The 13,879-nt window shown below is 33.9% G+C and overlaps 1 protein-coding gene across 3 annotated transcripts in view; it reads right to left on the minus strand.

Annotated features, from left to right (window-relative positions):
* The window catches only part of LOC106050176 (tyrosine-protein kinase Fer-like), a 28,965-nt gene extending 15,684 nt beyond the window's left edge, over nt 1-13,281 (minus strand). Inside the window, exons 1-13 of one of the 3 annotated variants that reach the window (XM_056013523.1) lie at nt 13,133-13,281; nt 12,320-12,567; nt 10,630-10,874; nt 9,833-9,998; nt 9,187-9,230; nt 6,085-6,112; nt 4,933-4,983; nt 3,697-3,764; nt 2,342-2,564; nt 2,062-2,189; nt 1,769-1,849; nt 1,413-1,538; nt 151-256 (exon numbers count right to left, since the gene is read on the minus strand). In XM_056013523.1, coding sequence (XP_055869498.1) covers nt 151-256; nt 1,413-1,538; nt 1,769-1,849; nt 2,062-2,189; nt 2,342-2,564; nt 3,697-3,764; nt 4,933-4,983; nt 6,085-6,112; nt 9,187-9,230; nt 9,833-9,998; nt 10,630-10,872 — 1,264 coding nt within the window. In that variant the 5' untranslated portion in view covers nt 10,873-10,874; nt 12,320-12,567; nt 13,133-13,281. Of the gene's footprint in view, nt 1-150; nt 257-1,412; nt 1,539-1,768; nt 1,850-2,061; nt 2,190-2,341; nt 2,565-3,696; nt 3,765-4,932; nt 4,984-6,084; nt 6,113-9,186; nt 9,231-9,832; nt 9,999-10,629; nt 10,875-12,026; nt 12,174-12,319; nt 12,568-13,132 lie in introns of those variants that run through there. The other 2 variants (XM_056013525.1, XM_056013524.1) reach the window with 2 other exon arrangements.
* Nucleotides 13,282-13,879: the final 598 nt, after the last annotated feature.

Below are 13,879 nucleotides of genomic sequence, written 5' to 3' on the forward strand. Positions count from 1 at the left end.
AGCTATAATTATAATTATTATTTATGAGCATGCTAGAAATAATATCAGACGATATTTATATACATATATAAGAAGAAGAGTGATAATAGCTCAAAAGATGTGGAGAATCCTGTAATTAAGAAAAAAAATGCTTATTAAACAACATGATACCTGCTAGTATTTTGATCATCTGAAGTCCTTCGAAAATGTAGGACATTACTATCAAGGACATGTCCGCTACGAAGTGGTCATCATCAGAGAATAGCGTCTCGATTATCTGTCGAAATACGAGATGAAATGATTTATAAGATGTAACATTTACTACAGCTATAAATATCTGTTATCAAACGTGTACTTGAATACACTAAGTACATTGAGATGAAACTACAATTCTTCGACATTTGTTTAATACGACTAACCGCATTTAATTTCCCCAACTAAAGTCAGGTACCCATTAAAGTTGGGCGCCATAAAAATTCTGAAGTTCAAAATTCCAGTCTTCACCGAGATTAAAACCCAGGACAATAGGTTTGGAAATCAAGCGCTAAAAAACTTAGCCACCACGCCCCTTTCATTATACTGATCCTTTATTTTTGTTAAGGATTTCTTACTGTAGACTAACAATTATTTTATAACTATCGTGTTGTTATAACGACTTCAGCCTATCCTATGTTTGTAGAGTATATTAGTCGACCCACGGCGTATTTTATCTTATAATAGATTTCCCGCGGCCTCCTGATTTACCAGGAGCTCCTAGAAATCCATTTCGCATAGGGCCCCACAATGGTTATGTCCGGCCCTGCTTTTTAGTAACGGGTGAATTCAGAGAAGATCACTTGTTTTCCCCCCTCCCCTCTTTTTTTTTTCGCCGCTTAAGGTACGTAGGGTAGCTCTAGTCCGACTTGCAGAAATAAAAGTGTGATCTTAACTTCTTGGTGTCCAAACTGTTGAGCCATGAAGATAATTTTATATATAGATAGGAGTGACATGATGCAAATAGTTTAAACTAATACTTTCAACAGTAGATTTATGTATTAGACATGATAAAACCAACATAGGTTCGTGGCGGCTAAGTGGTTAAGTGTTTGGCTTCCGAGCCGAGGGGTATCGGGTTCGAAAAGCGTTGAATGCAAGGATTTCAGGACTTTTAGGATTCCCCTTTGTCAACCCAACCCCACGGATAATAAAGATTTAAATTTATTATTATTAAATACTTTAGGAACGTAAAGGCAGTTAGTGGTCGGTGCAGGCCGGATGACGCCCTGGTTATCAGTAGGCTAGAAATGATCTTAATGTTATCTGCCCAATAATTCGCAAAATCTAAAAGACGTACTTTCCTCTATTTTTGTAAATGAAAAAAACACATTGATATCAATCTTGAAATTATATCCTAAATAAATATAACATAAAAATAAATGCAACTAGACCTATACCTTTCTCCAGTTTTCCCCCAAAAATCTTTTTTTCTCGCATGTCTTATGTCTGATTACTGCCAACAGTAGATGCATCATGTTTCTTTTAATTTCCACCAATGCAGCTCTTAAATCTTCATCTGAATCCTAAATGAAATATATCAGTTATGTATATAGTTAAAGTATCATAAATAAATAATTTAATTTATTGAAAAATGTGTTATTAATTAGTTTTTACAAACATCGATAATGCAATTATATATATATATATATATATATATATATATATATATATATATATATATATATATATATATATATATATATATAACAAACAGATAAATTTATGAAGTAAACTTTCTACAATTAACACTTACATCTTCCAATGTCAAATGTATCAGCAAGCCATCCATTTCCGTTTCGATTCGGTCCAAGAATTCGTCTGTCTCTAATAATTTCTGAGAGTACGATAACCATAAAAAAATATTATCATTCTCTCTCTCTCTCTCTCTATCTCTCTGTATATATATATAAATATATATCATAAATAAACATAAATTATAATGAATCATAACGACTTAAAAAATAACAGACTTCCATTTAAATAAAAATCACAACACAAGACACAGAGTTTTTCAGCAGCTACATTGCATTTTTATGTACTTCCTACCTGACAGATTAGATTGCTGGAAGTAATGAAATAAACAAATATTTCTGAAGTTGTTTGTTTAATTTGAATGCCAAAAGACATATTCATTTGCAGAAAGACATTCATTTTACAAACACTTGAAAATAAACCTGAAAGAAAAGATATAAATACAAGTATTTAATTTTTATGAAATGTAATAGCAGAAAGCAGAAATTACACTGGCATTTTAACATAACAGGGAAAAAGATTTAAATTTAATTATCACTAAATCGTTCCGGCTATAATACAGATCCAAACATACCTGATAAATCATATTTCAGAACTTTAGTTTCCAGCATTTTAAAACAATATCTGTAAGGCTTTATTAAGCCGAGAAGCAGATTCAATTGGTTACAAATATGACCAGGGTTCTTTTTTCTCGAAGGGTCCAAAAGTGAATTTAAATCTTTTAGAATGAACTCTACTTGACATGGGCAGTTGTCAGGTAAAGGCTCGTCCGTTTGCGTCTCCAAAGTCTTTGATGTCTGTAGAATATATTTATATACAGTTATCTTGAGACTATAAGAAACACATTCGATATCACTCTATTAATTTGTTTATGATCTCAAACAATGAAATATAAAGAAGTTTTATTTTAACCCTACTATATCGTAGTAAACATATTAATATTTTCAATTTTTAGCCTAAATTCATTCAGGCATACAATAACCAAACAGTATTTGAACAAACAATATAGTTAAATACTATAGATATTATAAATATTAATTTCTGTATTGCATAAGGAACAATAACATTATATACACTAGTAAAGGAGCACTATGACTGAGTGCTTTAAGCGCTTGGCTTCCAAACCTGGGGTGCTGGGTTCGAAACTCTGTAAAGACTGGGATTCTGAAAATCTACTAACATATTTTCTCTACCTTTTTTTTTATCTCGGTCGTAGAAATGAATACGAGCATTTTAATTTTGGCTCTATTAAACGTGTACCACTACGGCCACCAATTTATGTAGATTGATTTATTATGGAAGAGAATAATGTTTTAAAGCGATTCTGTTTTGCGTGATTTATAAATTGTAAACTTTAATTGCAGAGAGCCGTATATGTGGCTTCTAGTTTGGCGACTAGGTTAATAGAGCCTGCAATAAGATGGTACGCAAATGTTTAATGGGGGTCTTTGGATTCATTCACAGTTGTTCTTGTGTGCAAAGAAATGTTTTGGTGTACTGCTGTAAGCCAGTGACGTAAGCGGTGTCAATTTTTTTTTCCTTGATGTCACTCAAAGCTCTTTCATTCACAAAATGTGTATAGCCAAAATTAATTTTACGATAACGCTTAAACCAATATAACGGTCGACCTCAATTTTTCAAAAAGTGGCAAACGAGTTCTGAATTTTTTTGTCATTAATATTCATAAACCGTGAATTTTTCTAAGAAAATCGTTATAATGGTATTCAAAATAAAATGCATATATCAATATATACCAATCCCAGCTATAATTAAAAAAAAAAACACAATTCTTTTATTTTTTATTTTTACGCAGCATATATATACATATATAACATTCCAATGTACTCGGTAGCGTAATATTTAGCCACTGTAGAAAACAATACACGTCACTGCTGAGCAAATGTTTTCAACTGATGATTAAACAATTACCTTTGCATCGTCATGTTCCAAGCTTGTTTTCAAGTACGTGACCATCTTGTCCTCCGTTGGTGGTATTTCTTATAAGATTTAGAGTAAACAAATATTTTTTGGTATAGAACACATTTACAATTTTCAGTCTAGAATTGGAGGTCTTCATCATGGACTTAAAGTGAGAGGACCTGTTACAGTTCACTTTTCTGATTTTGTTTTCGTTCGCTGTGCAGAAATATACTCTATTTCTCATAAAATAGGCCTATTCGGCATTTAAAAAAAAAAATTAAAGTCGTTTCGCCAGATATAAAGATTGTTGAAGTCTGAACCTGGGGGCTCGGTGGCTGAGTGGTTAAGTGCTTGGCATCCTAACCTGGGGTCCTGGTTTCGTGTCTCGGTCAAGGCTGGAATTTTAAAATTTCGGATTTTTAGGGCGTCCCTGAGTCCACCCAACTCTAACGGGTTCCTGACTTTAGTTGGGGACAGTTTAGGCGTTCGTCGTTTTGCTGGCCACACGACACCCTGCTCGTTAACCGTTGGCCATAGAAACAGATGACCTTAACATCATCTGCTCCATAGAGGAGATTGCAAGCTCTGAATTGGGAAAACTTTACTTGTACTTTTAACGTCTGAACCTCCTGCAAGACGTCAGAGGACGAAAGTGGGTAGGGCCCAACCTGGAGACCATCGTCACCACATTTCCAAAGGAATATAGCATATCACCCCATTGAAGTTATTAAACTACCCAATAAGGCCTTTGTAAAAGTAAATTGGGCCAATACAAAGATTATGAACAATAAGACCTATGTAAAGCTTATGAAGGCTACAATTAAGCTTATGTAAATGTATATACAATCAGACCTTTGTAATGTTTATATAAGATTAGACCTAGTAAATGTATGTACAATTAGACCAATGTAAAGCTTATGTACAAACAAATGTAAAATTATTTACAATTAGACCAATGTAAAGCTTATGTACAAACAAATGTAAAATTATTTACAATTAGACCAATGTATAGCTTATGTAAAATTAGACCACTGGAATGTTTATGTACGAATAGGTGTATGTTAAAGCTTAAATACAATAGTAGAGTACAATAACGTAGAGCTATTTAAAGTTAGAATAAACTTATCATTAGCAATACTTTTAACAAAGAATGATTGATACTTTAGTTTTGCATGTTTAAAATGTGACTTTGATAACTAAAATTACGTGGCATTTATGAAGACTAGTAAAAACATTTATCTTTACCTGGCTTTTGTATACACAGTAGGTTTTTCAAGCAGCGTTTTTTTCCTTTTGCTTAAAAAATATATTTAAAAAATTAAAACGTTGAAATAAATAGTGAATATTTTAAAATAAGCATCCTTTTTTATTACATAAATTAGATAGCAATCATTTGTTAAAAGTGCATTGCATTAACATGGATAAGGGTTCACCCCCCCTCCCAAAATGAAATCCCCCCCCCCTGCGGTGGTGGGGATTGGAATTTAGTGATTGGTGATTTTTGCTTTGATTTTGTTTATTTTAGGTGAGATTTTAATACTAAACCATCACTTTCCCCAGCGCAGCAAGGGGGTTTTGAGTTTAAAACCCCTTACCAGAGGGTTTCGCAGTTAAATCACACTCTTGTATAAAACAAAACCAAAACTAATCATGCTATCGACCATCCTCAAATTCCAAGAGCAAAGCTAAGAAAGAAGAGGTCAGTCATTTCCAAAACGTAGGATACTGGTATGATATTGGAGTTGGGTGGAGAGGTGTGGTTGCGGCAGTATGCTTCCGTGGGGGCTGACATAAGTAAGTAATGGAATAAAAAGAATTTATTATAGACTATCTAAATATTCGGTGGCTGAGCGGTAAAGCGCTTGGCTTCTGAACCGGGGGTCCCCGGGTTTAAATCCTGGTTTTGAATGTGATTTTCCATTTTGGGATCTTTGGGTGCCTCTGAGTCCACCCAGCTCTAATGGGTACCTGAAATTAGTTGGAGAAAAGTAAAGACGGTTGGTATTGGTAATTGTGCTGGCCACATGACACCCTTGTTAACAGGTGACCTTTACATCATCTTCTTAAAAAGTGCTTGACTTTATCTACATGTGTGTTTATCGAGACGTTTAATATCTAGTCGACTTTGGCGATCACCTTATGTCCCAACTGCCAAGGAGTCTACAAATACATATCTTACAAGTACGTATGTGTCCCAAAAGTCAGCAATTTTCTCTGGTGGCGAAATTAAATGTAAGTTCGCAAAGCATAAATCGGTTCTCGTTAAACCCCCTAGACTACATTCTTTGATGTAAAATATGCCAGAATAATTTTTTTTTTCAACTCTCCAAACTGTTACCAATATATCAGTTTGTGCGATCCACTTCCAAACGAGAGATAAAAAATATTTGTGCTTACCACTCACTGAAGAGCTGTTAGACTTGTCCTGTAAAGTGAAACATTTCTTGTGCATATAAATGTAGATTAAAGCCATAAAACGTGGATGTGCTAGAATTGTGACATTTGAACTCTTTCTTTACTAATTAACGATATCATCGTTGATTTGGCCTCATTAAAGTAAATTAATGATCGGTCTGATAAACTTTAATTTGTGTCTTATAAGATGAGCATGTGTTCGCCTATAATTCTATACGAAAAGTCACATTTTCTGATTACAAACAAAGATGTTATTGAAGTCATAACAGGGTAGAATGTACACATGTGAAAAATGAATAATTCTGTCAGAAAGTGCAAAAATAATTACGGAGATAAAGAGGTAGGCTAAACAGGAGCTTAAAATTTTAATTTTAATAATTTGATAGTCTCAAACAGGGGCGGACTGGGTATCAAAATCGGCCCGGCATTACCATATAAACCGGCCCACAAATGTCGTGTCATATATTTTCGGTGTGTGTGGGAAATTTTAAACCTCTCCGCAATTTACATATATATATATATATTAGTGTGTGTCTATATGTTATTAATCTTCATTACATTCTTATCTTTCATTCTTTCAAACGTTTTTCCTACCCTAGAATACTCTCTTCCTATAATTAGTGAAAGGCAGTATACACCGCCAAGGGACAGCTAGGGAGTCTGGGGGAGCGCCGTTAGCTCCCTCAGTGGGGTCCGGGATCCAAGCATTATTTTCGTTATTTTAAGATTTAAAAATGCATATTTTGAGGTATCTACAGTGCAATTAGCCTGCTACTCTTCCGCTACAAAAATCAAAAACTAAATCTTCTATTCAGTGGAGTCCAGCGACTGGCAGAAAAAATGTAAAATGCTTTAGTTTTTGTATTGGAGGTGGGGGGGGGGGGAACACAAAACCCCTTTTGGCTACGCTCATGAAATTTGGTGACTGTAGTTTGCTTAGGTTGGCTGCACTGGGGAAGTAAGTATAGTTTCCCTTTCAGACAATGAGATCTGAGGCCGGTGATGGTTTGAACTCCTCCCTTCTCGGCTACGCCCATGTGTTTTATCATAGGTGTAAGCCTAATTCTATTCAAAATATATAAAGTTTGATAACGCATCGAAAACTGGATGTATGCTTTCGTAGGCTTACATAATGTATTCTATTTATACATGTATGTAGTCTGAAAACTATAAACACTACAATAGCAGCCTTAATGAGTATCAAACTTTTTGGTATTACTTATAGATTACAGACGTTTCTTAACAAAAATGAAAAATAATTAGGTCCTACGCATTTCACGTGTCAATCTAGTCATGCATGTTGATCTGTGACTTAAAATATGCTAAGTCATTGGTTTTCCTGGCTGACTCAGGCAACCCATTCCTTTAAAGTGGTATCACCACAAATACAAAACTAGGGGTCTATCGAGCTGTCGTCCTCCCTACATTGCTCTATGACTCAGAAACATATGGATAGTGTACAGTTAACATGCAAAGAAACTGAATCACTACCACGACATGTCTGTGAAAAATACTGAATGTCAAATGGCAAGACAAAATACCAGATACTGAAGTCCTTCAAAAAGCGGGTCTGCAAAGCATCCACACAATCCTGATGCAGTCCCAGCTGCGATGGGCAGGACACGTATGCAGAATGAAAGACCACCGCATCCCTAAACGACTCTTGTATGGTAAACTAAGCAAAGGAAAGCCCTCGCAAGGTTGTCAAAGAAAGACATTCAGCATAGACCCTGGCACCTGGGAGACAGAGGCACATGACAGAGCATCATGGCGTCGCGCTGTGAAAACTGGCGCACAGGTAGCTGAGGAAAAGAGAACCAAGCTGGCAGAAGAAAAACGTCAGAGAAGAAAAGCAAGGCCAATGACACTAGCTCCAGCGGCCGAACAGTCCGGGCTCACATAGGTCTCACCAGCCACACGAGGAGGCATATAACCCCAGTGCAAAGCCCTCAGCCCCCTGGATGACAAAGTGGTCATAATCGAACTACGATGGACGGACTATATATAGAGAGGTTAGAGAGGTACTTCTAAATGTGAAAAGCTCTTGCTTCGTCCTAGTACATTCTCAAAAACGCGATTTGTATATGAATATATTATTTAAAATATAAATGATTCTAAATCTCCTTTCATTAAATATCGGATGTGACAGAGCTATATAAATTATTGTAATAATTTTCATCATTAATGACTTCATACTAAGCATAAGTTTGCTATTAATCATAACGGTATGGGTATTAATTCCGATCTAGATTTATGTTTTAATTAAATAATTTTTTTTTTGCCTTAAGTGTAGTATTTTTAGATCTGTTATTACAAATAAACAACAAGAAACTTACTTTTTTTCTTTTCAAATCGCAGAAACTAGAACTTTATAGGGTTATACCCATATTGAATTGTGGATAAGTTGGGTGTTTGCAATTTCGCGGTTGTGTGTATGTGTTTAAGGTAACTTCTATTAAGTTTTGTTAAAGAGCTAATTGTCTTCCCTTTTGCCGCGTTATATCAATGTTTTCTAACTTAACTTCTCCCATCCCTCTTTTTCGTTAACTTTCAATGGAACCATCAAAAGACGGGTGAGGGAAGGAGCAAAACAAAATAGGAGTGCGATCAAAGGCCCATGCCGACCAGCAAAATGATCAGGTCAAACACAGTCTCGAAGACATTAAAGTAGTGTTGAAGGCAATGCAATTGTGCATAGCAGAACGTACGGTCTAACGTTTTACAAATGATAACACGTACAGTGTATAGTGTAATTCTTTTATTCTTGTTGATTTTCAAACAAAATTAATTCTAATAATAATAAAAAAAAAAAAAACAACAAGAAAACGTGTTTGGGCCTTTGTGTCTTGCTGCTGTCACTTTTTTTAAAAGTTGTCTGCATTTAATTTTTTTTTCTTTAGTCGCGACCAAACCGGCCCATTTGGTACCGGCCCACCGGGCATTTGCCCGTTTGCCCATATAGCCAGTCCGCCCCTGGTCTCAAAATGTGTTTCTCCACCTCCAGTTTTTTTTTTTAATTTTATTTTAGATTAAAGAGAGATAACTCAAAACAGAAATACGTTTAAAATAAAACCGGTTGCTTACCTTTGTGCTGTTCTTCTCTGAATAAACTTTAGTATGGACATCATCTATCAATAAATATTGTATTTAATGCACACGTTGAATATACAAAGCAGTTGTGAAATTGTATTGTTTTACTTGAATGGATGTGAACGTTATCAACATTAAGGAAGAAATAAGTAGTTATATTTAAATCTTGCTATATATAATGTTTTGAGACACTCTACACATGATGCACAAAACAGAAATGTGTGTATATTTCAGAATCTTCGAGCTTCTACATATAAGTGTTAAAAATAAGTAAGTCAAATGTAAAATATTCTCTTTTAAACTTTCCATGTATAGAGAAGATAATGAATTTTTTTTTCTTTTTTTAATAGGATACCTCAGCTTTTTAGCTTTTGACTTCAGTTGTCGAGCTGTTTACATCCTAAGAATCCTTGGGCTTTTGCCTCTTTCTTTTTTTTTTTTTTTTTTTTGGCCTCTTTTTTGGGAAGATTATGAATATATTATTTGTTTCTGTGTGGGCTGTATTGGTTGGGGAGATGAAATCACAAAGTCATTATCTTACAGTGCCGGGATTTAATCTTAATAAAGTGGTATACAACTTTTTGAATTAATTGTGATAGAAATATATAACTAATTTAATGGTAGTAGTCATTTAGTTTACCGTTAATTTTTTTGAAGTGTTCAATCAAAAATGTCAGATTCAAATCTCTGTTTTTCAAACATTTGAGTAAAGTTTGAAACCAGTTCTCATATTTCGGTAACAGCTCCAGCAGCTCCTTGGCAGCTTCTAATTTCCCTTTCACATCATAAGTATGTTTGATTCTATCCTTTAAGAATGACATTTTAAAAAAATGTAAGTACAGTTTATTTTTACTTGTGGAAGTCAATACAAATAATACAAAATTAACATTAATATAAAGGTGTGTAATAATACGTATGAAGAATGTCTTTGGTTTGGTGTGTCAAATTTTGGGCTAAAACATGAGAAATATGAGCCAACAGGACAGTGGCCGATCCTGCACTGTGCTATAATAGCTTTCTCAGGCCTGGACAGCCTCCACGACGGGGAAGTGAGATCAGGGCTCCCAGACTCCATGGGCTATTTGTGACTTGTTCCAGCACTCAAACCACTTTTCCATTTCTTTTTCTTTTTATTATAGTCAGAGCATGATGAAAACTCACAACCTGCTCGGTGGATGGTGTTATCCTTCCTTGGTGGGACAATGAGTCTGCAATGGCGTTGCCAGTTCTGCAGTCAGCGTACAAGATTCACATAAAAGAATTTATAACACTACAAAAAGTACAAGACTAAAAACATTAAACATATAATAATTCCTCCCTAGTATAAAAATTGAGTATCCTCCTAAAAATCAGCTTTGTTTGACCTATAAATGGTAAATCACTCACAAATCCTTTATTCACAATAAACAGTATTTTGTTTACTTATTAAAAACTTACGATTTCAGAAGCAGTCAAAACACTTTTGCTTTGTTTTTTAATGACCTGAAGCAAAATGGACGCATCAATGTGTGCTACGAACAAATCTTCAATGTTTAGTTTCAGGGAGTTGTTGTACTCTATTAGCTTCTTCGCTTCTATGCTGTGCTGAGATTTGAACACGGCTCTTTCAAAGTCATTCTCTCCTGATGACGATGTAGAGGTAGATCTAGATGAGATATTGTCCGTTGATGAGTCCTGCATTTCTAGACAAAAAAAAATTATGTTAATACATTATGATTAAATTTATATCGTTTTTTCTTTAAAAAATATAAAAAATTTATCTCTTTACTTTAAGTTGTTTTGTAAAAATAAAAATAAAAAGTTTACCTTTCATACCTTGCGATCTATGGCGCAGATTATGTTAAGGTCATCTGTTTCTTTGGCCAACGGTTAACAAGCAAGGCGTTATATGGCCAGCACAAAGACCAACCACCTTTACTTTCCCCAACTAAAGTCAGGCACCCATTAGAATTCAAAACCCCAGTCTTTACCGAGATTGGAACCCAGGGCCCCAGGTTTGAAAGCCAAGCGCTTTTCAAATCAGCCACCGTGAATAATTGGTCAATTAATATTTGGTCATAAAATTTGATGTAAATGAAACATTTTATCTTCAAAATTATTATTAGGTTATCAAATGAGATTCACTAGTTATCAGAAGGTCGTAGATATAGCTGTATATATTGAATATAGATCAGTAACTAATGTATATATTGATATTAATTCCATTTTATATATATATATATATATATATATATATATATATATATATATATATATATATATATATATATATATATATATGTGTGTATATATAATCGCTTGATCGTTTGCTCATTCTAATAGAATTTGCTTATAAAATCTTCCCTAAACGTCAACATTACACAAATTTATTAATAAGTAATTAACATTGACTGTTAATGTAAGCCTGTTTACTGAAGAGTTCAGTTTCGCACATTTCAAGAAATCCTGTCAAGTTGAACCAATTTATACAATTCTAATCATTGTTTATATTTCCCTTCGCGAATGTGGACTACGTAGTGATTTCTTTCAATAAACAAAAAATATATTAGCGTTCTTGTGTGTGTGTGTGTGTGTGTGTGTGTACTGTGAGTTGTTTTTCGGGCTTTGGGCAATCAGTGAGGATTCAAGCTACAGCCCTTTTTGACAGATAGCCAAGCAGTTTTTGCACTCAGCCACACTTCCTACACATATCATTTAAGGTAGTAAGTAAGGCCAATAGTTTTTAGACTTTTCTTCAGTTACAATTAACTTTTTTTTTTGCGGACTATTAAATATAGCTTTAAATTATAATTTGAACTAGCCAAGTCTTTAAAAGTTCCAAAAAATGTACATACGTTTTAGTTTATAATTCAAATGGACTCAGTACACATGCCTCAATAGTACATGTCTAATTATAAATACATTCTTTAACAGTCAAATTAAATAACATAATTAAAATATAGCTAGATTAAACACTACATAGTTATAAGACACGTCACATTCATATAATAAAAACGGATATTTTTAGTTTTTATTTATCTCATAATTTTTAATATTCCCGAAATCAATTTCACTGCCATAAATAGATAATAGGTTTTACTTACATATAAGAGACTATACTAAAACGTATTCTTCAAAATTTAAATACCTAATCTGTCAGAAGAATTTTCGCCATAACATCAATGAGATTATGTGTACATGTATTTAGCTGTATTACACTTCTATCCCTTCCAAAAGTACACACAAATTTCAACGTAATGTAGTCATATAAGTCTCCAATATATAAGTAATTTAGTCATGTGAGACTCCATTTTTATCTCTCTCAGACATCCAGGATTTTTCCGTTTTTAGATAATTATTTTTACTAGTGTTCTCACAAGCTCCAAGTTACAGCTTCTGCAATAACAAATATAAATAGTTTGACATGGAACAATGTCTGTAACTAAATAAAACTAGAAACCAAAAACAATGTACACAAATCAGTTTCAAACTTGTGCCTGTAATGCAGCCAAGGTAATAGCAGTCAGCCTACTGTGTACATATAGTTTATCTGGGTTACATTTATCAATGCCAAGTAAAGTTGTTTTCTTTAATTTTGGCTTTTTTTTTAAATTTGGCTAAGGCACATAAGATGTAGGTTAGTTTGGAGTTAAAACATTTCAGAAAGTTAACGCAAAATTTAAACATAAATTTTCATTTAAACTAAATTTTTCTAAACAAAAAGTAAACATTTTAATTAATTTTTTGGGCTAATCTGGTCAACAGAATCTAATCGGGCCATTAGAATCTCTAGAATCAGGTCAGGCTAATTGAACCAGAGAGCAATAATATAGATCCATTGTTGTGAAACAAAATTATGACAAGCCAAAAGATTTGATTTGATTTGATTTGTTGATTTGAGGCACATCGGCAAGCCAAAAGAACTAAACGCACGTGAAAGAAAACGTTTTGAGAGACCTACCCGTTTCGTCCACTATACATTCAAGGCGATTTCAAAGTGTTTTGAAAATATGTGTAACAACTTTTTTTTTCCGCGAAGCACATATGAACATCCTGCACACGGATGCGTGTCTGTGTCTGTGTCTGAGTGTGTGTCTGAGTGTGTGTCTGAGTGTGTTTAGCTTCCGAGTATGTGTCATGGAAGAAGAAACGGGAAAATCTTTTTTATTCAATTCGAATGTTTTTGAAACCATGGGCGAATCCAGAAATATGTACTGTATATGGATTTTTGTAAAATTAAACCATTTAAAGATTTGTAAAAGGCATACATTTCATCTGTTTTCTAGTTGGCCTAATTGTACTACACAATGTTTTCAAAATATGTTGTAGCTTTTAAAGTTATGTAATGTTATTGTACTCTTCAAAAGAAAAAAACGAAGAAAATCTAACGAGAAGAACTCCACATTTACAGCCATATTTCTTAAAACTTTAAAATTTTCCCTTTTCGCTATCAAAGAAGGAACTAATTCCCACTAATTAATTATTTAACTGGTTTGTTTTATTTATTCATTGTTTATTAGGAACAGTGAACAATTGTCAAAGTTTCAATCTGATGCAAAATTGGGAGAAATAACGTGTTCAAAATTTGTGACAGACAAACAGAGTGAGTTGTTAGACGCTTTGTAAGAAGTATGTGACATTTTAAAGATGGACATGAAGGGAGGGAAAACTGATACTTCAACTGGAACAATCTAGTACGTTGTGGCGT

Source organism: Biomphalaria glabrata, chromosome 16 (genome assembly GCF_947242115.1).
Source record: "Biomphalaria glabrata chromosome 16, xgBioGlab47.1, whole genome shotgun sequence".
Lineage (NCBI taxonomy): Eukaryota > Metazoa > Mollusca > Gastropoda > Planorbidae > Biomphalaria > Biomphalaria glabrata.